Consider the following 25,032-nt stretch of genomic DNA (forward strand, 5'->3'; position numbering starts at 1 on the left):
GTCTCCCCTGATGGACCCAGAGGGTTTTGCCCCTGTAGTGTGAAAAGTGTTTCTATCTGACAGATAACACACATTGTGTAATGACTTCATCAACATGAACTGGGCATAACAGGTTCAGCTTAGAGGATGTCTATAACTGGCTGCACACCGCCAGTCTTCCACAGAGAGGGCTGAGTTGGCTCTTACTGGCCTGCTTCCACAGACTGAGCCGCTATTGACTAAATAGAAGCAGGAGAAATGAAAATATTAGTGGATTTGACAACCAAGCAGGATAACCCGTGCATGATCCTGGAGAGCAGATGAGCAGACACAGAGCCTGACACATCCATGCGGAGCACTCATCCTTCAACTTGACACGTAATACTGCCTATTGGTGGTCAATATGGGCATTGGGAGCATAGCAAATGTGTCAGAGGGCAGGCATTGCTTTAAAGGTGCTCAACAAGAGAGAACTCACTCAGGGGAAGACTGCAACATCCGACACTGTTAAAAAATTTCCCTTCAAAAAACAGTAAACAACTGGCAGCAGGGTTTCCATTATGTTACTGTTAAATTAACAGTATCTTGTTATTAAAGCTACAGTTACTGTTATTTTCTACTTTTACATTAAAATACTGATGAAAGGATTTGCAGTGTTATATTTGTTATATTTTAACAAGAGGTACTGTTTGTTGTGTGTGTCACATTTGGCACTACAAAGTCAACATGGGATGTTAGGTCTACTGCAGGGCACAGATAAAATCTAGACTCCATCAGGCTTTGTGATGTCTGTAAAGTTGTGATCTCAAACTTTCAAATTTTCCTACTACAGTCAGAGATGCAATACATAAGGGCTAAGTTGGAAGAATTACTCTGAATTCTCATGTGTTTCACAAAGGCCACTATAGTAGACTGGTGTCCACAGATCTGACATGAAAACATGCTTACAATTTCTAAGTGAACAGCCCTAAGGCTTGAAAGAAAACTAAATCTAAACAGAAAATCTGAACAGTAATGGTGCTACCAGGGCAGCCTTACAAGCTCCATTGAGCTCAAACTGCCATTAGCATTCTGGGCTGGGCAAAATGACATTAGAATACAAACCAGCTACAGCTGAACAGTACCATAATCATATTAACAATTCTGTCTGAATATTCTGCCATCAGCCTTGACCGACACAATTCAATTTTGCAAGCACAGGGACAGTTCAAGAGAAATAAACGTTTTGTCTGTAGGCTTAGGTAATTTCCAAACTGCCACTGAAACAGGTGTTGAAAAAGTAACTGCTAACATACCAGTATCACCGAGCCGATCTGTGCTGTGTGGCCGCCTGCAGTGTGTCACTACTACTGCTCTAATCTCAAAAATGACTCAAAAACTATTTCAAGTTTAATGCACTTTGGTTGTAACAGCTTTAGCTGTGGGATTCCAAATATAAGACTGTGAATTGGAGATGTATTGTACTTTGCCTGTGCTAACAAGTAAAACAAAAACGCACTCATTTGCTAGGATGTAGATGAGTGAAAGAAATCCCTGTCCAGTCAAATGTGGGGTAATTTGTTCTTTGTGTTCCCAAAATCCAAAGCAAAAAATACTGTCAAGTCATGTCTTTTTTCCTCTGTAAAATACCGTTATGGATGGTGGTCTTGAAGGTTCACTCATAGTTTCATTTCCCAAATCACTACGACCGTTCTGAGTACAGAACAACACTTGTTTGTGATTGGGCAGAGTTTGTTTGCGTCCTGACGTCAACGAAATACCGGAATTACTAGGAAGTGAGTCGCCACGTGGAAAGCGCCATCACGGACGCTGAAAATTGTTTGGCGTCGTTTAGGGTTGCTTAAACCGATCAAAACCGAAAAACCACTCGGAGTTTTTATCGAGTCGTAGCAAATGTCGCTGTTTGTAAGAGGAGGATGCAAGAAATTGACGGACAAACGGCGTCAAAAAATAAACTTGCAAGTCTTCACCTGCGGTTGGGGGGGGAACGAAGTCGGCTAATAACTCCTGTGTGCAGTTACCACTCCGTTAAAGGTAAGTGATATTTGTCGGTATATTTATGTCGCTCACTGTTTAGACTAATAACGTAGGCTACTTTGGAACATTAAATATTGTTTTTTCTTTGCTGTGCTGGAGTTTGTACCCATGTAACTGAACAACACTGGTTAAGGACAAGTGTTTGGTAGGGTACAACTAGAAAGCAGAGAATTTATTTTAATTTGTTAAACTTCCCATTGAATCTATTTTTTTTTTTTAACTTACCGTTTTCTGTTAAAATATGCTAGTTATGACAAGATTTGTAGATCAGAGAATGAGTTTTAATACCTTCTGATATATTAGAATTCATGTTGCCCAGTACTTCATCATAGTTTAGTTTATTTTGTTCTGATAGTTAAATGCTTTTAAACATAATTTTTATAATGTTTTTACTATTTTGGGATACTGTGATTTTCTCTTTATGAAAATATGTTCACCTGAGTCCTGTGTGATTCATTGGTTCAACACAACCTTATTGCTAAGTGTTTTTTTGTGGTTTTGTTGTTCTCTTTAGGCTACCCCACTTGTGTTTGCAGAATGTACTCCTGCAGTTAACCTTGGTTATAAAAAAAAAAAGTTTAATCCATGTCGGAGAGACCACATCTTCAAGAAGAGAGGATGAAATCCAGAGATGTTTGATAAAGACAGAAGGGGTAGAGGCCTAACTGGATCTCCATGAGTCAGCCAAGAACTCAGAGCCAGATGACATCACTGAGATGTTACACAATTGACCAGGTAAATTACTTATATTAATCAATGTAGCCACCAGCCAGTGTCTTAGATTCTAGTTGTATAAGGCAGATGTGATTCTGACAACAAATAATCCTGCAGCTGTAATTTCACTTTAATGTAAAAACAGAAAGCATTTAAACAGCGGAAAGATTTTGCCATGCCTATTTGTTTACATGGTTAGTTCGCTGATTTCTTATATTAAGTCAGTATGTGTGTTTTCAACTGATATGGCCTGACTGCCAGAAAGAAATGTAGCTGAAGCTTCATGTCAGCTGATTTATGTAGTAACAGGTAGGAGGACATGTCCTCCATGTCCATATGAATCAGCTGACGGGAAGCTTCAGCAACACCTCAGCCAGAGACTGCAGGCTTTGCAGTTGAAACATGTCTGTGTTTTTGTTTTTTGTTTTTGTTTTTTTGCTGTTTTTTTAAAGTCTTATTATAAGAAGAGTGAAATAATAAAAAAGTGAGTCTGTTTACATGTTATTTTCACTGTGAATTTTAGTGCCCACACTGCAAAGCAAGATGAGGTTAATCTGCACTAACTGCTGGGGACAAGGGATTCTGCCTTATCAACGATGGAGATTACACTGGACTGGAGCCATGCTTACTCCTTCCACATCCAGGTACAGCCTCACTTTGCGGGTTACATTTTTGTTGAATGAATTTTGCCTGATATGGAATTTTAGGATGATGTGATTCCCAAAGTTAAGAATTTTCTTCAGAAACTGTAACTTCCAGAAGAGTTTGGACAGCAAGTTATAATGTGTTGACATGTAACATGACAGGACACAAGCTGACATCAGCTCAGGCACTAGATTCAGTCACATTTTGCAAATGAAAAACACAACAGGAGTTTGTCAGATGTTTATTGAGAAGATGAAATAATACCACAGAAGTATTTGTGTGTTCTTAGTTACAAGAACTAAAACAGTTTACAACTATAAATTGGATTCAGTTTTATGAAAGTCAGAATTTCTCAGACCTCTGCCTAAATTCAATCAAAGGTACTGTGGAACATGGCAGTGTTTCTTCTGTGTTTGTGCAAATATGGAATTGTGAATGGCTAGATGAGCTGTTCTTATTTCAATTAAATCGATCATAGCTAATTTGGGGTGTATTTCCACACTGGTAACTTTGCAGGACTCTGTAGTAACTTTGATTGAATTTAGCCCATAGGCTATATAATAGGCTATATATACAAACTTCACAAAACTGTGTATTATTATATTTTATTATTCAAATAGTATACCAGCCAAGTTTTTTAGACAGAAAAGTTCAAAATAATAATTACTAATGATCGATTTTATTTCATGCTTTTGTCATTAATTCATAGGTTGTTCACATTCTTACAAATGTTCATGTCATCTAGTGTAATATATTTTGCATTACACCCTTGCTTAACTAGGAAAGTTCATTAGGAATTAGTAATGGAAAGTAACATTAGTTACATTTACACAAACAAGTACAATTTTGAGGTACTTCTGCTTTACTTGAGTATTTACATTTTATGCTACATAATATTTCCATTCCAATACATTTCAGAGGGAAATATTGTACTTCCTTTGATAATGACCATCAATAATGGAACATTTGATTTTTAAACAAATTCAATGTATCTGAGAGAGACCTGAGCCCCAGAAAACCACTGCCCTTACCTTCAGACCTGAGACACACTGGTTTCTTGGTGGATTTGGTGATTGTAGTTCTTTTACTTTTTATCTTTTGACAGTTTTTGAACTTCAATACCCAGAAACCCCCTGTGCTATAATTTTGATGGTATAAAAGTTGCTGATGTTTGTTGTTTCTGATTTTTCCCCATAGGACTCAAACTTTAACCAGGAAACATTAGGCTTGTGGAGAAGAAACCAACATGAAGACGTTTACAGGTCAGTTACTTTATTCTTTTTATTTCTAAACTGTGCCTCTGTCATTATCTTAGCTGCAGTTTGACAGTTGTCTTGAGCAAATAGCACTAGGTTAAAGCTCCTGTAAGTAATCAGTCTTAATTACTTTGAATTAATGTTTTTCCAAAATGTAGCTACAAAAACATAATCTAAAACATCAATCCAAAAGTTTTATAAAGTACGTTTAATAAGTCTAAAAGATTAGTTTAAGTCTACTAGAAGTGTCTAAAAACTTTAAAATAGATCTAAAAGCTTTAAATAAGTTTACAAGATGAGTTGAAAAGTAAGTCTGACAGACATGTCTAAACACTTTCAAAATTAAGTTTAGTAAAGAAGTTGAAAAGTCTAATAGATGTGTCTAAATATGTCTAGATTTGTCCACTACTTTCAAAAGTAAGTTTGATAGACAAGTTACTAATAACTAGTCTAATAAATGTGTCTAAGTCTTGTAATATAGAAAAACTGGTACATTTTCACAATAGTGTATATTTAATTCAGAAGCTACAAGTACAGAATATTTGTATGACATTAGAGCAACTCAAAGTAAGAAACCTTTAATGATTTTGTCCCAGACGATACTTAACAAACCACAGAAAAGATAATGACAGACATTTCACCACCAGGAGTGACTGTGTTTTATTCCTCCACCTAACATGTAATGTTGTTATGAGCACATTTTCTGAAGACCAACATGTCTATCAAGAATCTTCAAGAACTACTTATGATACAATAATTACAATAATTTTATGAAGTAGTTCTTCATAAAATTATTGTAATTATTGTATCATAAGTAGTTCTTGAAGATTCTTAATAGACATGTTGGTCTTCAGAAAATGTGCTCATAACAACATCAGTGTTGTTATTAAGGTGGTGGGAGCTAAAACAAAGTCTCTCCACTTAAATGACACCAACACTGAGCAGCAGGTCCTATCAGCCTGATACATAAAACAGTGATGTTTGATAACGCTTTCATAATTTTCCATCCACTCCAGGTCCAGAGCTGCCACTGCGTTGTCATCTTCTCCCCCTCCTGCAGAGACAGAACACATGTTAATCACTGATTAATATCTATCTATAGATTTTCTAAACTGTCTACAAATCAGTCATTAGCTCTAATTATTAGTGACTAATAATTAGCTCTAATGATTGAGTCCCTGTCTGAATCTTAAAATAGTCCTGAAATTACTGTGCTATAAAACAGTCCATTTAATTGTTTTACATGTAGAATGATAAGAAAATCTACTACAATGCCACTTTCTGCCTTGTTTTATTATAATTATTACCGATTACTTTCTATTGTTATGTAGTACTTCTGTTACTACCATTACATGGTTTATGTTTATCTGTAAAATTTGAGACTTAGTTTAATTGTCTTTTACTTTGCTGTTTATATGAAGTTTCAGTATTTTGTCCTCTATTCTGTTTTTAAAAAGAAATTAAAACATTTTCTTACCTTTTACCTTCAGTGCATTGAGTCGTTTCTGTGAATTCACCTGAAAATACAAACATGTGTTTAGAACCAGGCTTTTTTCAAAAATACATAAATTAATTAGATAAAAAAAAACAATACTTAACAGTCCTTGTCCTTAGATTTGGGCAAAATATAATATGATTGGTAATACTGTACTCTTGTATTAAATTCCTCCGGTTCTTTCTACTGTTCAGATCTGAACTATGTAAAATATGTACAATTTAATGTCAGTGCTCTCAGGTGGACAGTTGATGTAATGCTGTTTCTGAATTACCTGGATGGAGGCCTCTTGTGGATTTTCTGGTCTGGTCTCTGCACTCATGGACAAAGTGATGACACCTGGATGAAATAAAAGAGAAATATACAGAGGAAATTTAACCCACTAACATAAATATTCTAAATTATAGCTGAACCAGAAGAGTAGAAGGGTAGTTTACTGTGATATTGGACAAACCAAGATATGACAGACATGATTAAAAAACAAAAGGCATGTTTGTTTTTATATTAACTTTAAAATTCATGGGGATGGGACCTGGGGTGACTTTCCACTGTGTATCTTAACAGACTGAAAGCAGTTGCTGTAGTTAATAATTCAGCAAATGAACAGATTATTTTTTTTCCAGACTGGGTAAATCTTTAGGACACATACCTCTTTGGTCTGTAAGGTGAGAGGTGCTATTTCCACCCAGGCTACTGCAACTCAGCAAGTAAACCTGGAAAACACAAGTACAAGACTTGAAAAATTAATACAAAGTTTTCACCAAAGAATGTGGGAGAACATGACAGTATTTTATTTTTAATGTAATGGTTTAGTGGAGTTAAAATGTAGTTTTCAAGCCTGTATTTAACACAAGTGTGCTCAATCAAATAAACACAAAAATTAGTTATCACTAAGAGATTACTATCCTGAAAAAGACAAACCTGACCACAGAGATAAAACATTACCAGGTGGATGACCACACAACCACAAGGACAAAAAACAGTACTACTAGGTGTCAAACGACCAGAGGTCTTTACTACGAAGCGAGGTTACTGGCTTATCAGGGTAACTTCAGGAGTAACTTAGTGACTTTAGGTGTAACTTCCCGGTTAACCTGTACTACGAAAGGTTGATACATTTTACCCGGGGTCTGCTGCCATGGTAATTTACGCCGCATCTCTAATCTGCTCCGAGGAGTTTATGTTCGTGGTTAACTCAGTGTTACCGGTGTTACTTCTACCTAAGCTCCGCCCCACAGGTGGAGCAACCAATCAATAAATGGTGTTTTTTTAATGCTCTGTATTTTCCATTTTCAATTTCAGTTATTTAATTTGTATTTTTTCAAGCGGCAGAATTTAGCGTCATTAGTGTTGCATATTATCGATTTGAATAATAATTTAAATTGGGGGGGGGGGGGGGGGTATCGTCCTGAAAGCCAATATAATGCGACAGGCTGTTGTAATTGTAGACTACAGACCAGAACATGCAGTATTAATGATGGGGAATGTGCAGCACTTTATAGAATGTTTCTATTTCATCCAGGTTCAGTTTCCACTGAGGCTGAAATACTGTTAACATGAAGTTCATACTGAACATAACAGCATTACATTCATACATATACAGCCTGAGTGTTCCAGGCAGAACATCATTAACAGTAACAGCTCATTCTCAGGCATGTGACCCACGTGTTGACTGTAATCTAAGTATCCGAAAAATCATCACATATGTTCCGTGTCCTTACATCTCATATTACACATAAAGAACATGTGACAAGTCTCCCTGTCTTTGTTGGCAGCCGCAGTTTTTACTTTAAATTACTCACAAACTGACAGAATTAACGTGCGCTCTTCATCTGAGAGATACAGTGCAGGCCCGTTTCATGCAGACACACTAACTCTGATTAAGTTAACACCGACTCAAGTTACCGACATCTGAACCACCGTCGTAGTACCGTTTAACACAGATCGAGGCAGTCAGGGTTTGTCAACCACGAATTTCCTCGATAACTCAGGTAGAAGCGCAAAATCATGCAAAATGATGAATAAGGATCATAAGAAGACGCTAAACCGCCACAAAGACACATGAATTGACCAGGAACTGACACAAACCGTCAAAAACACGCAAAAAAGACCACAAAGCGGCCACAAGGAGCCAAAATATATCTGAAAAATCAGAAAATTGCGAAGATACACATGGTGATATAAAAATACCCCACGGAGTTGTAAACCGACCACCAGTATGTGGCGATGAACGCTTTAGCCATAGAAACACAACCACACGCAATAAAACTGACAGAAATGGATATACTGCGCAAGGATATCAATAAAAAAGAAGGCTACTGCTACTGCTAATGCTAAAGCTAACACTCACCGATAATTTGTTAGCTCATTAGCCTTACCTTCGCGCCAGGTGTGCTCAGCTTCCAGCCTGAGTCGTGTTCGACAAAACAGCTCCAAAGCTTGTTTTAGCATAGCGACTTGCTCAGTAATGAAGTGTCACACAGCTAACATCCCCAAGCGACGACTCAAACGTTGATTTTACTCCATATTTTCACTCGTTTAACAGACTTTCTCCACTGCTTCCCTGTGTTCCTCTTCTCTACTATCGGTCACAATCAATGACAACAGACGCCAGCCAACATGGCGGAGCAGAATCCACCGACCAATCAGCAGATTCTACCTACTTCGCCTCTGATTGGTCGAATCCGCGGAAGTTGTTGATTAAAAGTGAAGCCTGAAAAACGCAAAGAGAGCAGCGCATATTATGACTAAATGATTTAAGTGCACCAGTTTCCCAGTATCGCTCTCAAATTCCTTATTTTCAGGAGTAAACCAAGGAAGACCTCGCCAGAAACACAAACATCACCGTCCTATCATCTACAAACAATACGAAACATGCAGGCCAAAGCTCAGTCCCCTGCTCAGATAAACACATTACTGGATTTGTTGAGCTTCCATGTATTCTCAATTTATTTATTTCCTGCTTAAACTGGCAGATGTAATCCGTTCCCCACAGCTCAATAGGGAAACGCTGACACCTGCAGGTAAAATCCAGAGGTAAAAGAGGTAAAACTGAATAGAAAAGAAACACCAGAAATAACTTCCAGTTATTGGGATATGCTGTAAATAAGTACAGGAAATTTTTATGATACACCAAATGTAAATTTCTGGACTTAGTTTGGTTCATGAGAAATTATTTTCTCAAATTGCCTGTATCTGAAGTCTAACCAGTGCACCAGTGCAAGAGGACACACATGGACACCCTTGAGCACAGGCTGAGATGCTAACATTCCTGAAGAATGCAGAAGGACACAATGTATATTAACAGTTGGTGGGCCATAAAAGCTAGCAATGAACCAATAAAAGACTAGAAAAGGACTGTGAGCTTACAGAACAAGCAAACAAAGGTTTTATGAGGTAGGAAATGCATTCAGCATGTTTATCGCCTTAGGGAGACAAACAATGCATTTTAGTGAGAAACGTTGAATGTAAACAAAACTAGGCTTGTTGAAAACTCCACAGGATACTGTTAACTAGAAGCAGACAAACTCAGTGATTACTTTTTTACACATGTGCATACAGTCTGAAGGTAGGCACAAGCCTCAATAGCATAGTTTGGTTTTTTGACATCTATTGTCCAACTGGCAAAGATCTCGTAAAGGTAGAAAATGCACAATTACATTTCTCTGCAAATTGACTTTGTGGACTTTTTAGAGGATTCCTCATCATTCTAAACACATCCATTAACTTAATTACACTCACCATTCAGGATAGTTTTAAGACACTCAGAGACATAAGAAAGGCATCCAGGGAGTTTGTCTGACTCTGAGCAAGAAAGAAAATACTGTATTTCTATTTTTAATACTAACACTAAGTTTGAAACTTAAATTTCTTGTATATTTGAGCAAGTTATCACATTAGCACTCCACACATACACACACATACCCTGCCTCATCAGCAGAGATTGTTATAGACCAGTGGCTGTCCAGAGGTCAAATCATTACCAATGCAGTCATGGATCATAGATACAGCCCTCATATTAGTCCTTCCTTCATCATTCCCCTCTGACCTGGTCCGCAGCTGCACCGCCTCTCATCTTTATGATTAGAAAATGGCCCAATCCTTCTTCACTATCCCCCATAGAACACAATACAAGTATTCAATCATTATAATTGTTTTACCATCCATATCAATTGACAAATTTTTCAGTGGTGTCTATTGCATCATTGGTCATATGCCAAAAAGATGCCATAATATAGTAAACCTCAAATCTCTAGGCTCTGGTGGAATTGATATTTCCCTTAGAACTCCTCCAAGGTAGTTACCAGTATTCTTGTTGGTCGGGAAGGATTTTCATTACTGCCACTAGTTATATACTACTTCACGTTTAGTTGCAGGCAGGTGATGTCAGTTACTGTTCCTGTGGGAGGTTATTGACATTTTCCTTTAATCTGGTGGAGCTTGCTGTGGTAAACAGCTACTTTAGAATATTTTCAGGCACTGTGTGCTGTTATTGGCAGAATTGCTGGAGAATTTAAAGTCCATGTAGCCTGCCCTTCTCTTTCAGAAAGATTAAATATGAAAACCATACAAAATACGGGGGATGAATTATGAGTTTTTCCTGCTGAAATTGTGTCTGTCTTTCTTTTCTTTTTTTTAATCAGATAGCACAGTGCTTCTGCTGCTGGCAGTGGAAGCTGGCAGGAATGGCTCAAAGCCTGTGAAAGTCAAATGCTGTGTCTCTCAGTCTGAGAGAACAATTTTTGAAAATGTGAGCTAAAATGCTAGATGCCTCAAGCATGCTGTACTCCAATTTTTGTCTACAGTGCCGTGCAGCAATGAAGCCTGAATAATACAGTCAGAACTATTTGTTCAGCTCTAATGTGTAAAAAATGTGAGGCACACGCAGCATTTGTTGAATTAACATACAAATTGCTGATATATTATCTTATGGATTTTTTCAAATCTAGCAAGACAGCAGTTTCCTGTCAAAATGTTTTATATTCTGCACTGCCTACAGCCTGAGAAGCACCACGGTGATGTTTTACAGTGATGAAATAAGCAGGCAGCTTACCAGAATGTTATCACTTCTATTTAGTCACACTGTGCTGAGCACTCATACATAATCGTGTACATAATCATTTACTAAAATCTGTCGTCTGTTTTGCAATATCAAACTGACTCCATCTTATTGCTCTTATCATGATATAACGTGGTGGGCATCTAATGTTGACCAGCTTTGGAAAGTAAGAATTAGGGCTCAGCGCTTTCTTCCAGGCTTTGGTCGTAACCATGCCTTCTCAAAGCCCAATGTCAGGCTTCTCCTTTGATGTATGGATGGAGGCGTTTTGTTCAAAGGGATAACCTTTTCTGGGCACTTCTTTGAAATGATAATTTAGCAGCTTGCTGCAGGTGGAGCTGCGGCTCTCTCAGCAGACAGGGTCAATCAAAGTCAAATGGAGGAGCTGCTCACAGCTTCACCCGAGTAGCAAGTGCCAGTGCCTGGCTGCTGCTGTCAGCCCTGCCACCAACGTAAAGTCTACCTCTGGTAAAGGGAGTGGACATCAGGGATGTCACAGTGATGAGCACATTTTAAGCAGCAGAACATGGACTGAGTAGCTGTGCTGTCCTGATCATGACTGATCTAGGAATGTTTATGTGTGTTTGCACAGCTCTGACTATAGATACCTGTCAGACCCAAGCTGAGGTTTTTGCTGCTTTTCCAAGCTGCAGGCTCTGTGTAACAGTGGTGAGGGGGACGCAGGTGTGTGTAATTACATCAGTAATAAGGCCTGGATATGGTCCACCTGCCTCAAAGTGAACCCTCTAACCAATCCAGTGCTGCTGACAACAAAGGAGACGGGCGCTTACTGATTATGGCTTTGATGATGCATCTAGAAGGCTGTTTTATGGGGAGGTATTTCTGGCTCAGGAATAATTCGCTGAAATTATTCAATCTGTCTGGAACAAAGACATGTACTATCAGTGTATGATCACAAACAGCACTCATATGTCATATAAGTCACATCAGAGATGAATAAATCCTAAACAAAACAAACAATATATATTTACTTTGTGTATATGTGAGTGTTTGATATATACAGTTCATTATGCCCAGCCTCTGTGATGTATTGGTGACCTGCCCAGGTTCCCTTCCATCCAAAGCATACTAATGTTTACTATGACATTGAACATGAGCAAATAAAGTGAATGAATCATTTCAGGCAGTGTTATTATTGCATATCTGTCTCTTGTCTCTGTTGTCCATCTGGATGCAACCATTCTGGTTTCTGCATCAGCCGGTGGCTCGGTAACGAGGCAGCACAGGACACATAGACACAGAGCTCCCTTGGGTTCGGGCTCCAGCTGGAGCAGACATGCTAGGGCAACCTGTCCTATTATTGTTTGTGACAGAATCAAGAAGGAAATGCAAGTATAAAAAGTGCGTGCGTTGTGCCTGCACGTCAGATTCTACTGGCAGTGCCCCCAATGTAATTATGGGCATGGGTGGCCAGCTATGACAGCTCATCTGTTAGCCAGCCAGTTGGAGTCTGAGGCACCTGGTGAGCCCTGCACTAGAATGATGAGCCACAGATACACACAAATTAAAAACCACATACAATATTTCATGAAACAACAGATATAAGTAAAGGACACATATCGTTTCATGCTGCTCATTAACATTGTAGCACATGCATCTACCACAAAATGACACAGCTAGCCACTCCCAAATCTTGTTTCCCTGCATTACATGTCTCATGCAAATGAGTTACAAAGGCGTAGGCTGAACCCCTGGCATTATCATTTTAATTAGTCTCATCTTATCATATATTCAGAACTCAATTACAACTAAGAGGCATTGGTTTTGAATTGATGAGGCTAGATGAGCAAAGTGTTCTACAGAGGATTTAAATGAAATAACTGAAAAGAGATCTTTAACCTGCATCATTAAATATTTCACAGTACAGCACAGTGTTGACAAATAACATCCGCACCATAAATGATGTCTTCACAGTGTAATAGAAAATCGCTCTAACTGGAACTCTGCTGAGGAAGAGAGTGGTTCAACTGCTTATCAAGATTTCACATGTCTTCTAGGACTCATCAGGGATGAAATTATTAATTAGGAATATTTCAAAAATATCACATTGACTTGTACTTAATTAAAGATTTGCATATTTTCTTGATATTAATAAGCTCATGCACAATGTCTAAATAATACATTTAGACATGCTATTTACATTTTACATTAATACATACATTTTAATGTTCCTTTTTTGAGGAAAAAGCCTGTTTTTGTAGAAAACCTTTGAGTCTGCTGAACTCTCATCTTTTCCCTGAGTTGGTGGGTCTCTGCCAAATACAGCTCAAAGAGTGACAAGTCAAGCCAGCTACTTAGTCTCGCATCTTATTGTGCAGAACACGTTTCTGTCAAGATGACCATCCTTCCCATACGCAACCAGGGGACCCAATCATATTGTCCTCACCCTTTGGCAAAGGCCCTCCAATCAGGGATGAGTAATGACTAGGCAGGCTAGCATGCAGTGATCCCAGCTTTCTAATTAGTCTTCCATTAACTTTTTCAACCTTGGCGGCTGCAGGGTGCACACTTAACACACACACACACATATACCTCACAGCCTCCTCTACAAAATCAAAAATCTAGAATTAAATATTTAGTAACATTTTCTACTCTGCAGCACTCATTTTAATTATGCTCACTTTCACCATAATTGGTCAGAGAGGTATATTTTGTTTATTTTTTTCTTGTGTTATTAAATTATATCCTCTAGCTTTAAATATAATTACTCTCATATAGTATAATCATACATCATGTAAACAATATTTTCTGTATGCATAATCATGCAAAAACATATTTCACAGGTTTGACAGTTATTTTATGTGCCAACTAACAATGTATATAATAAAAAAATGGTGTGTATACTCCTGTACGCACACATACGCTGTCTCTGGTTGGCATTGAAAGAACACCCTGTTTAAAGTACAGACTACTGGAATTTACTTTTACAAAGAAAAGTCACAGATCACCTTCTCTGTTGTACTTGATTCATTTTACAGTTTTACGAAGCCTCAACCAACGCGGTTTGTTTGGATACAGACAGAATGTCAATGTTCTGCACTGGCATCTCTGGTTTCATTTGGCATCCTGGTCTGGCTTGATATCTGTCAAAGATCATATGATGTGTTTCAGATCTGGAGAATAAAAGAACTTGCCCAAGCCTTCTGCAGAATGTGGAGAAGCTATAACAGAAACTAGACAAAGAGACTGACAGAGGGGGAGAGGGAGCCATAGAGAAGAGTCTTCATGACACAGATACTAAGATTTTCTGTTTGGTTTTGTTTAAGTTGTCAGTTAACTCAGAGTAATATTTCTCCTTTGCATTATTGCATTATCACATCAAACACAACTGAAATGTAATCAACATCAGTGGTATCTGTGCATGTGTGTACACATGATGTACAAACCATGTGTTTCAGAGCAAGGCATGAATTCATGATTCATCCTGTTTCACAGTGGGCAGTCAGTTTCAGAATGGAGTTCCATAAAAGAGTAATGGAAATTCCTGGGGAGCTGCTGTCCTGTGGCCTTCCAGCACCCAGTGGTATGCACTATCTTGGCATATTATCACTTTTCACACAATCTGTTTGTCAGCTAGCCCATAACTTCAAAGGAGTCTTGAAGCTTTCTTTCATTTTCTGGCAGGGGTTGAGAGGTTGAGAGAGTGAGTCTACATTTTATGAACAAAGCCCCCCCAAGACATCCAGCGAAATAAAATGTTACCGTCCTGGATGCAGCTCCTAACATTTACTCCAAAGCATGGATCATAAACTATTAATAGATATATGTCTGTATGAGCACCAGAAGGGTGCCTCTTTGAATCGGATCCTTGTGTTGGGCAGGGTCAGAAATGGGGCTAAAGCTGGTGAGCCCTCTTTATTCTTCCATAACGCCACTATCCTGCATGGAGGAGGATGGTGGGCGGATAGCTACCATTATGGCTGTTGTGTAAAATAGCCATTATTCAGTCAAGCGATTATCTGCTGCCGTGGTGTGTAATGCATCTCTGTGACTGTGACTGATGTCTGCACATCTAAGACTCCACTGGAGAAGAGTCAAAGTGAAAGAGGTGACCTCTTTCTCTGCTCAGAGTATGGCTCTTTTTAGACACATTACAGTATGGAAAGTGTGCATTGCTAGTGCACAGCTTTATGTCAGTGTTTACATAAAGCAAAACATTTATTTAACAGTGTACATTAAATAAGAAGAGTTAAAGAAAACAGCTGTTTAATGAATTCTATCTGTATTACTTGCTTGGCCATTGTTGGGTTGTTGATTAAATCGGTGACATGTTTACAAATTATTTACATGTTTGATTTTTTGGCTGAGTATCTCAAAGCACTAGAGACTATGATGCAGTCCAGCTTTATCATCCTCTTGTGCATTAGGGCCAGAACTACAGAATTCAGTTTAATATGAGAGGGGTAGAGTTTCCCAGAGGGTGAAAAACTAAATGGTTGTCAACTGAGCCAATAAACACAAGTAACATAACTCAAATATGCTAGAGGTTAATTATAAATTGCTTGTTAAGTCTAAGAGCCAGTAAGTTTGCTCAGAGTTTTGTTTTACATTGTTGTTAGTTGTGTTCATCAAACACAAATTTATCAAACTCTTACTTTGTTTAAGCATCTCTCCAGTATACAGTACATAGATTGATTCTCAACAATAAGGAGTGACTCCTCTGTCACAGCTGCCTTTGTCTGTCATCAACTTATAACAGATAACACATTACAGTTGTTGTTTAGTGTTGACTGATTCACTTTTTGCAGAGTTGACATTAACTTAATTTAGTGCCACACAAGCTACACAGCTATGAAAAGGAAACGTACTCTAAGGCCATAAAATGACAACTGGCCTGTAGTAGTTTCTGGATTGAAACCTCAATCAATTTTTTTTCCTTTTTTGTTTTACAGCTATCTAATTCCAAAAGCACAAAGATATATTAATTCCATCATTTGTAATGTTTGTTATGCCACTGAAAAAGAAAATAAGTCAATTCTTGTTTTCTATTGAAGCTTTTCAACTTCACAAATTGTCTTTTGATGATGCTTGTTTGAGGTTTCAAAATCAAATTTACTTGTTATTTTTCTCTTCAATATTTAATTCTGGCTTTATTATCCTTAGTAGTAGGGTAAAATCATTTATTTACCATTTTCTCTTGTAATTTTCAATTTGGCTTAAAGTATTTTCCATTGTTCATCTTTAATGTTGCAATTTCATGTTGTTGCACTTTGTGTGATACGGAGGCATATTGCTCTGCTCTAACCAACACATCCATTCAATAATTCTTATTCTGATGTAATGTGTTGTAATATTCTCTAAAAGCTGTCTCACAGGGTATCATTTGGGTGGTCTTTACTGGGTGGGTAACTAATTAGTTTTCTTAGATTTCTGAATGATTATGATTGTTGATGCAGATTGCTACCGTCAGATCTAAACGTGTCCTGTTAGTTTTTCTGTCATGTCGTTCACCAGAGAGACCTTTGTGCAATGAGCTTGTACACTAATTGCTTTTCCATCTCTTTTTTTTCCCCCATGCAGATCACACGGGTCATTTTCTGCGTCTTCCTCGAGACTGACTTTGCCATCTACAAGAAGAAAATGTCTTTCATTTTTCAAGGTATGTGTATTTAACTTCCAAGTGACTCCGCTGCGTCATCAATACTGTATCATTACATTTCCTCTGTTACCCTTTGCTGTTTTGAGTTGAACTAGCTAATGGATTGATGAATGATTAATATGCTGTTTCTCCAAGGCCTCCTCAAAGATTTTGTGTACTATGAGATGTCACCACTTACTTAATCTTACGTCCATCTATATAGAGCTAGGCAGCTTTTCTACCTTGTGTATCCTGGGAAACATCTGCAGCAAGAGATATCTTGTTCCTTGAAGCAGTGGTATCAAGACCTGTCAGGCTTGGGTGAAACCTTCAAATGGAAACAAATTCAATGCACCTGCACAACTATTTGGGAGATTAACAGCAAGAATGTACTCTGACGGTTGGTAAAACAAGTGTCAGGTTCTCTGTGGATTGCCTTAATAGGATTGGAATAGTTAAGACTTCTTGTTAGTGAACCAGCGAGCTGATATTTTACATAATTGTTGATATTCTGATGAGACTTTAATGTCAGATTTGATTGACTGTAATAATGGTCCTCAGCAGTGAATGTCTTCTGTAAAAACTAAAAAAATTCAGGGATGCATAGCAACCACTGATCATCCTTGGTTACTGCTCCTCAGTTCTGTATGTGAAATAAACAAACATCCATTATCTTCAGCTCCCACTCTTTTCGTTCTCTCTCTCAGTTCCCTCCCCCCTTTCGTGCCATCATCTCTTTTCGGGGGCCAGGAGCAGTCACCAGCTCTGATGGGGCCTCCACGGAGGATTGAGCTGAATAGCCGGGGAGCTGAAAGAGGCTGGCTGGCTTCACCATCCTAGCATTACCTCCCATTTACCTCACTTTTCCCTCCCTGCCTCCCCAACGGAATACCGGCTCGCAGGCCTTCATCTCGCTGCTCCCTAGATGGAGAGTGTTTTGTTCTCCCTGCGCTCCTGTCATCTGTCCCGCTCCCCGCCCAGGCTCTTCCCTGAAAGATTACATTCTGGGGAGAGACCTTAATTATATTGCCTGCCCCCATGCACCCAGCACCCGTCTCATCATATTAGTGCTCTGAGATGAGAATCTGGAGCTGTTGTTCTCCAGTTATCACTCTCGCCATTTACAAGTGCTGTCAGTGGATAAATGCCCTACATCTCTCCATGACTGGGAAAAGGGAGGAAACAGAACAACAGGCTCTGTGCGTGTGTCACAAAGGAAAAATCAGGAAAGTTTTGAGAGTTACATTATTAGAAAATAACTCTCTAAAAACTATTGTTTACCAACATACAATGAGCTGCTAATGAGGATGCCAGAGGTCATTCTTTGATTAAATATGGGTCGTTCCAGAAGGCTACCACAGCACACTTTCTGATGCCAGCCCAAGTGCTTTTCCTCATCAAGGTGTCTCGCCTGTCACATGCCCTTTGACCTCTGGAAGTCAGGGCCACCTTTATCACCGCTCTGTGTGTATGTGTGGGCTAGAGACAATATTAATTCTATTATAGACCAAGTGGCTAAATAAGCCTGACATTCCCACTCAGGGTCAAGTGAGACAAACACTTTTTTTTTTCCAAAACTCTCACCTAAGCCATCTTCAGTCTTTCACCTCACATCCATGTTCAAAGCTTTTACCATACTCGCTATGAAAAAAACTGCTTTTTTATGCTGTTCCACAAGGAAGAATTCAAAGATAACATAATTACTGGTGCTGTGATTGTAGACTAGACACTCAGGCAAGGAAGTGAATTCGAATGTTTTATCCAGCCAGGCTGCACCACGTAGATGAGTTTAACAGTAGTTGATAGATGTGCTTTAAAGAAAGAAATGCTGATTGGTATGATTGCACCATGTAGGGAATGCATAACCTCGTGGTGTGAAAAGACTTGCATTTAGCCTGCGCAGAATGGTAGTAGTGAATCAGAGACTGTGAATTAGCTCTGCAGGTGTGCGTGAGCACTTTCAGAACATCTCATCATCCTCCCTGCTAGAGACAGACAGTCAGGTAGATCTTGCGGCAACACTGAAAGCATCACACAGAGGCCTCAGCCCATTCTGTCTCCTGCAACATCCTCTTGCTTTCAATAACCCTCTGTCACGTCGACCCTGCCTATTCTCTCTCCTTCTCATCTTCACTCATTCTCACTTACACATCTCCTTGTTCCCATGACATCCATTACCTCATCCCTCCACTTTCTATCATTTTTCCTCATTATATCAAGGATGAGCTTCTCCACCACCTCCTCTATCTGCTGCTATAGAGCTGTTGTGAATACTGGTCTTGATCTTTCTGTAATTTGTATGTGTGTGTGTGTGGTTGTGTGAAATTCTTCCCTGTGACATCAGTTTCAAGCATGTCTAGTGCTAAGAATAGTCACAATAGATTCTTTATTGAGGTCTTACTATTCTCATTTTTCATCGTATAGCTGCTTTGCTCATACGCAAGCAATCCGTCAAGTGACAGTGACTGGAGCATGAACGTGTAAACAGGGCATTTGCATACAGGAAATTGCTTTATCACAATGTGCATTCCCACATGCTGTCAACCAAAGTATGGTTACATCTCTGCAGAAGAAGGAAACTGAACAATAGCCTGTGCTGACAAGAATACTCATGCACACCTGCACACAGGCACATCAGCCACGACACACAAACACACATAAAACAAGACGTTGCACCTAGCAGAATACTGAATATTACGTGCCCAATGGATTCACCAGAGGAGCAGCTGTATGATGAGTAATGATGAAATTGCCACAAACAGAATAGAATATCACTTCAAAGTTGTATGCCTCTGCCAACCAGTCCAGTAACAGTTAATATTATTAAGGTCTCAGTGACCTTAACCTTTGAGCTTTGACTAATCTACAAATTCTACAAATGAATTCTAATCTGTTCATCCATGAGTCCAGGTGAAAGTATAATGCCTCCAGCCATGGCTGTCACAGAGGCATAAAAAGTATTTTTATGTAGCAGAAGTTCAAGTAGCACTTCAGTTTTTTAGAGTTGTACATTGTGTAAAGAAGGCCTCTCAAACATACATATGCAAATAGACAAACAAGCTAAAACACACTACATCTACACATAAAGAGTTTTTTCTCTGTAGTACCATTCACCATCCATTACGCACCTCACCAACTGAGCTCATAACCACTGATATAATGACCTATTCATTACTCTGAAAAGCCATAAACTGTACACATCTCAAAGGTGCTATGACAGTCCCACTATCTTTGTACGAGGACCATCATTGTTTGCATTGTTTGAAGGAATAGACACCCACAGAAACAGTAACTAGATCTAGAATGTGAAATATTTTTAAAAATATAAAATAAGTAAAACCATTACTTGATTAACACACAGAGCTTAATCAGTACAATTAACTATATGACATGATTCTATTAAGTATTCTGATTGGTTCATAGATAGTGATTGACCACATGCTTGCCATGGCACATATTATTTGTGAGCATGGAAGCAGTCAGGCAGCTGTGGTTATAGAGAGTAAAAGCATGTTGAAATTGATTCTGGTTACACTCCTCCACTAATATGATCCGGGTGGCTGCCCACAAGCTGGGTTCCATCTCTTCTTCTCCTCAATCAGCCACAGTGCTGACAATATTAACACAGCCCACAGATCTGCAGGGGCTGCTGCATTCTCTCCAACTGTTTCACTGACTTTCCAATTGACATTTATTTACATGGCTCTTAATACACTCCATACTCCCAACCCCACAACCCACACACCTACCACCAAATGTCCATAATAGAAGCATCCCCTCAACCTCCCACTGCTTTGGAAGAAGTAGAGCTGTGGTATGCACATGCTTCTATCACACACATGTAATTTGTTGACAGAGGATATGAACGGCTACAGAAACCCTGTGAGGGGTGAAAATGAAGTCTGTGTTGGTTTCGTGAGGCTATCCCTCAGGGCAGGGAAATGAGGAGACCATGGTGTGTTAGTGATGTGATTGCCAGAAAGCACAGTGGCTCAGTCTCTCAGTCAGCTTTAGCAGACACAAGGATCAGCTTTACCTCATCATATGTGAAAATGTTCATGTTTGCACATAAATCACAGACATGTCAAAAATGTGCAAATACATGTCCTGACTACCAGTGTTTACAATACTGGATAGTCGTACTTTTTGATCCTTTAGAGGTTTAGGACTTGGTGGGCTATAGTGCAATCCAGTTTAAAAATCTAACAGCATCCACACCACCTCTCACACAATAGCAAACTATTCCAATGTATGAGTGAAAAATGTAACCTTAAGGAATAGCTCTTTCACTTTCTTGTCAAGAATCTGATAAAAACATCTTTCCAAGAGTTACATGAGAGGATTGATTTAAGTTGAATAAAAAAAAATCTGCCTACCAGCTCACTAAAAAAACATTACATCTCACCTGTTTATTTCATATAAAACCCCAAAATCAAGTTATTGGTTTTACAGGGTTTGTGAGCAAGATGATTTCTTAGTCAGGTGGAGAAGACTCTGAGTGTTAATTAATGGTGTTTCAATTGGTGTTGGTAGGTTTATGCTAAGCTAAGCTAACCATCGTAGGGCTCTAGTTTTATATTTAGCACAGACTTGAGAGTATTGATCCTCTCAGCTAACTCTAAGGAAGAAAGCAAACTTATATAAGCATATTTACTCTTATCTTAAAATCTCAAACGATCAAACAGCTGGTGCTTTCTCGTCTGTTTTATACAGTGAGTTATCAAATAATCCTTTGTGCAAATGTAACCATGTGATTGTGTTGTCCTTGTTCCAAGAAAGAAGGAAAGAAAGGTGTCATATATTGTTACTATTAGATAATTCACATACGTTTCCTGCATTGACAGCAGTGTTGAGCAGTGTTAATAACATTATAAGATATGGCAGTAGCACTCAGAGACACTCCATGTTTCCTTTCTTATGCTATTGTTATACTGTATCAGTGGGCCTTCCTTTGTTTCCCCAAGCAGGGTTAGATTAATGCACTGTACCCTTTTATTCAGTGTTATACAAAAGAAAAGCCTGTCGCTGGATCCACAGGGAGCTCTGATGGTTACATTTCTACAGAACAGATGACAACAGCCTTTCATCAAGCCAATGCTTGCTTTTGGTTGTTAACCACAGTGCAATCATTGCTCAGACTCACTCATAGCCATACACACAGATATATCATACATGTGTCTACACTTTTACTGAGTATTTTATCCATACAGTGAGAACCGTGCACACAAGCACACACACATATATGGTGGCATGACTCAAAGCATCTCGAGGCATGCTGAGCTGTGCGAGATCTGAGTGTGTACGAGTGTGTGTTTGTATGATGGGAGCCGGGAGCAGGCATCCACAGTTGCTCCCTCCCTGTCTCTCACTCTGCAGTTCCTCCTGAAGTAGCATCCAAAGCCTCCTTCTCATCTCCCACTGTGAGACTCAACTCATCCACCCAGAAACACCTCTAGTTCACTCTGTCTGTCTCATACAATAGACCTATAGAGAAAAGAAGAGAAAATCAAAGGGTTTTTTTTTAAAGGCGCAGTTGTCCACCCCAGCCTGCAGTCCTTGTAATTTCAGGAAATGGGAGGTTTTGTGTCATTTATGCTGAGAATACCAGAATAGATTTAATTGAAAAAGAATGTCTCATGAAACACACCCACATACACAGTCATTTGGCGTAATAACTCACTAGAGCCAAGGCCGTCTGGTGGGGGGAACTGAGGGAGGCTGTGATGGGTTGTTGGTATGATTTCTGAGCATGGCAGCTGGTGTGATGAGGAGGGAAGAGGTGAAAGAATTTCAACAGCCAGCTTTTGGACATGAGAATAGGATTTGTTTTTTTTTTTTCTTTTTGGACCAAAATAAAACCATATTTCAATCATGTTCTGGAGTAACACTACAGGTTCTACTTTCATTGTTGGCTGGTTTAAACAGACAGAGTACACAGCAGTATGGCATCAAAATACTGTGCTCTAACACTATAATCAAGGAGACAAGTTATGATGGCTCATTGTATCATACATTATAAAATAGCATGGTTTGACACGCTGTCTTTTTCCCCCTCTGCCAGACAATGACATGGAGGTTACAGAGGAGCAGCTGAAGGGAGGTGAGTGACAGAATATTTCATGGTTGCCTTTTCACCTTAACACCTACATTAAAGCATACAGAGTCTGAGTGAGTGGCGTAGCTTTGGCTCGTGACAGTGATTTCCTAGGTTTTGTGCAGCAGATGAAATTGAATGTTTATTCGTTTGGTGACAAGTTGAATCCCAGGCCTGACACGTCGCAGTTAAAAATACTTCATGTCAGGTACATTACATTATAAGAGCTTACATCCACAGCTAATTCCCAACACCATTCTCTTCATCCGGCTTATGGGCACAATGCCTTCAGACCACCTAAAGCAACTGACAAAGAAACAGCAGAGCAACGTCCCTCCACAGCATGTGCCAGGCGATAGCACAAACACAACTGTCAGCGCATAATGCTTTTATCACCGCACCATCTTGGCACACGGCCTGAAACTCCCAGATACAGCTTATCGGGATAAACTATTGACATTTGTCTGCGCAGTGATGTCCTGAATAAGCAATGACATGAACAGAAAGCCTCATGCAAGTGTGTATATTGTCAGAATAGCAGGAACAACAGATCCAACAGAGTTTAACAGCAGTTATTTTGATTTAGATTTTATGAAATGTACTGCCTCTAGCAGTTTTTTCCAACGTACTGTTGGTCTTAGAAAGTACTTGATGGCAAGTTTTCAGTTATGGGGTTTTCCAGGTCTAACTGCTGCGTCCCTCGAAGACGTCACAGTACACATGCAACCAACTAAGCAGAGAGCAATGTTAGTTTTACTGTCTGTTGAAGGAAGTGTTCAGATTACCATTGATGTAGAACCCAGGGTGCTATCAAAATGTTGTTCCTCCCAAAGTCACCCCTGTGATTTGCCAATTACACGCATCTGTGTTTTCAATGAGATTCTATTTTAGGTGAACATAAAAGGGCTGTTTTATAAGTGCACTGTAAAATGTGATATTCCAAAGTGAAACAATGTGCATGTAATGGCTAAATCATAAAGACTTGGCTGAGAGGGACTACATTTTAGAGTTTGTCCTGATGTTAGCGCCTGAGTGACTACGATGTTTTTTGTCACGTTCTTCACCAGTTATTTTACACTGCATACAGTATAATAACATAGCACTGGACCATATCAAGCCAACTGAAATAACCCCTGATAATTCCTAGCTCTGTTGTATCATCATGCCAGCCCTGCCCTGGTCCAGTTTGGCCTTGTTTGATGGGACTCTGCACTAGTGCCAAGAACTGGCCTTTTATTCTGCTCCATCAGCCAGAGTCTGAATCAGTGCAGCCTGGAGCCTATTCAAACGTTCAGATGACTGCCACTCTCACATGGAATAGCGCTTTTGTCCCAGACTATGCTCTGGAGTTGGTCTCAAAGCCTCACATTCTTCCCTTTTCTCTCACAGGAGTCATTTTTTTGTCAGGCAGGTATAAAACCAAACAACCTAAGAGCCATCGAATTCTCCCACAGGCTCTTGTAGTGTGGTCAGCCGAGTCAGAATGGCCAAGTTAGAATAATCACTGCTATGAAGAGTTTGGCTTGCCAAAAGCCATCTCATAGTATCTTTTTCATCTAACAATTCAAACTGACAAGACGTCATGCCCTTTGTATCCTGATGGTGTTTGGGGATAAAGATGAGTCACTCCTATGTCTCTAAATGTCATTTAATTGTGTTTATTTATAGATAGCACACCACCATCTACGAAATCCACAACCAAGGAAGAAAGTGAAGAGAGCAACACAGGTACGTCTATTTTGAGTGTGTGTTTGTTTGTTTTGCTTGTTAAGAACATGCCAAGTACCATTACTGGCAGAGGAAACATTGTACATTCAAATGTGTGTTTAGAAAAATTTGTTATGTCTGTTTGAAGTAATGGAGTGTGTTCTTGGTCAGTAATCTCTTGCTCTCTGGTGCCAAGTTCCTCTTTGGGGAAATGAATACAAGATGAAGCTTGGTCTTTTTAAAAAGAATGTTTTCTTAGAGGCAAACTTGTTTAAGAAGCCATTATCTGGCTATTCTGCAGTTTCAGCCCCTTTGGATGTGTAATATTGAAACAATTATAGGCTTCTCCGATACGATGGACCAGAGATAATTAGATTCTTACACTGGAGGGTGTTAGTAGGCAATTAAAATCGTACACCATCCATTTGTCTTCAAGCCTTAAGGTTG

General features: G+C 39.1%; 1 protein-coding gene and 3 long non-coding RNA genes across 6 annotated transcripts in view; 2 read left to right on the forward strand and 2 right to left on the reverse strand.

Annotated features, from left to right (window-relative positions):
- macrod2 (mono-ADP ribosylhydrolase 2) overlaps positions 1 to 25,032 on the forward strand; it is a 380,118-nt gene that overhangs the window by 331,345 nt on the left and 23,741 nt on the right. For all 3 annotated transcript variants that reach the window (XM_018667034.2, XM_018667033.2, XM_018667035.2), the window contains exons 9-11: positions 16,727 to 16,805; positions 22,846 to 22,884; positions 24,547 to 24,606. In XM_018667034.2, coding sequence (XP_018522550.1) covers positions 16,727 to 16,805; positions 22,846 to 22,884; positions 24,547 to 24,606 — 178 coding nt within the window. The remainder of the gene's footprint in view (positions 1 to 16,726; positions 16,806 to 22,845; positions 22,885 to 24,546; positions 24,607 to 25,032) is intronic.
- On the forward strand, positions 1,728 to 6,114 carry LOC108877108 (uncharacterized). The gene is made up of 5 exons (XR_001960066.2): positions 1,728 to 2,013; positions 2,531 to 2,751; positions 3,254 to 3,374; positions 4,573 to 4,637; positions 5,648 to 6,114. It is a non-coding gene; the product is annotated as an uncharacterized LOC108877108 (long non-coding RNA).
- LOC108877109 (uncharacterized) lies at positions 5,408 to 8,722 on the reverse strand. Its single transcript, XR_001960067.2, has 5 exons — positions 8,505 to 8,722; positions 6,776 to 6,839; positions 6,401 to 6,465; positions 6,109 to 6,148; positions 5,408 to 5,685 (listed from the first exon to the last, which is right to left on the reverse strand). It is a non-coding gene; the product is annotated as an uncharacterized LOC108877109 (long non-coding RNA).
- LOC127143431 (uncharacterized) overlaps positions 16,997 to 25,032 on the reverse strand; it is a 47,974-nt gene continuing 39,938 nt past the window's right edge. The window contains exon 2 of the long non-coding RNA XR_007814828.1: positions 16,997 to 22,268. This is a non-coding gene — a long non-coding RNA (uncharacterized LOC127143431). The remainder of the gene's footprint in view (positions 22,269 to 25,032) is intronic.

This window comes from Lates calcarifer, linkage group LG16_LG22, assembly GCF_001640805.2.
Source record: "Lates calcarifer isolate ASB-BC8 linkage group LG16_LG22, TLL_Latcal_v3, whole genome shotgun sequence".
NCBI lineage: Eukaryota > Metazoa > Chordata > Actinopteri > Centropomidae > Lates > Lates calcarifer.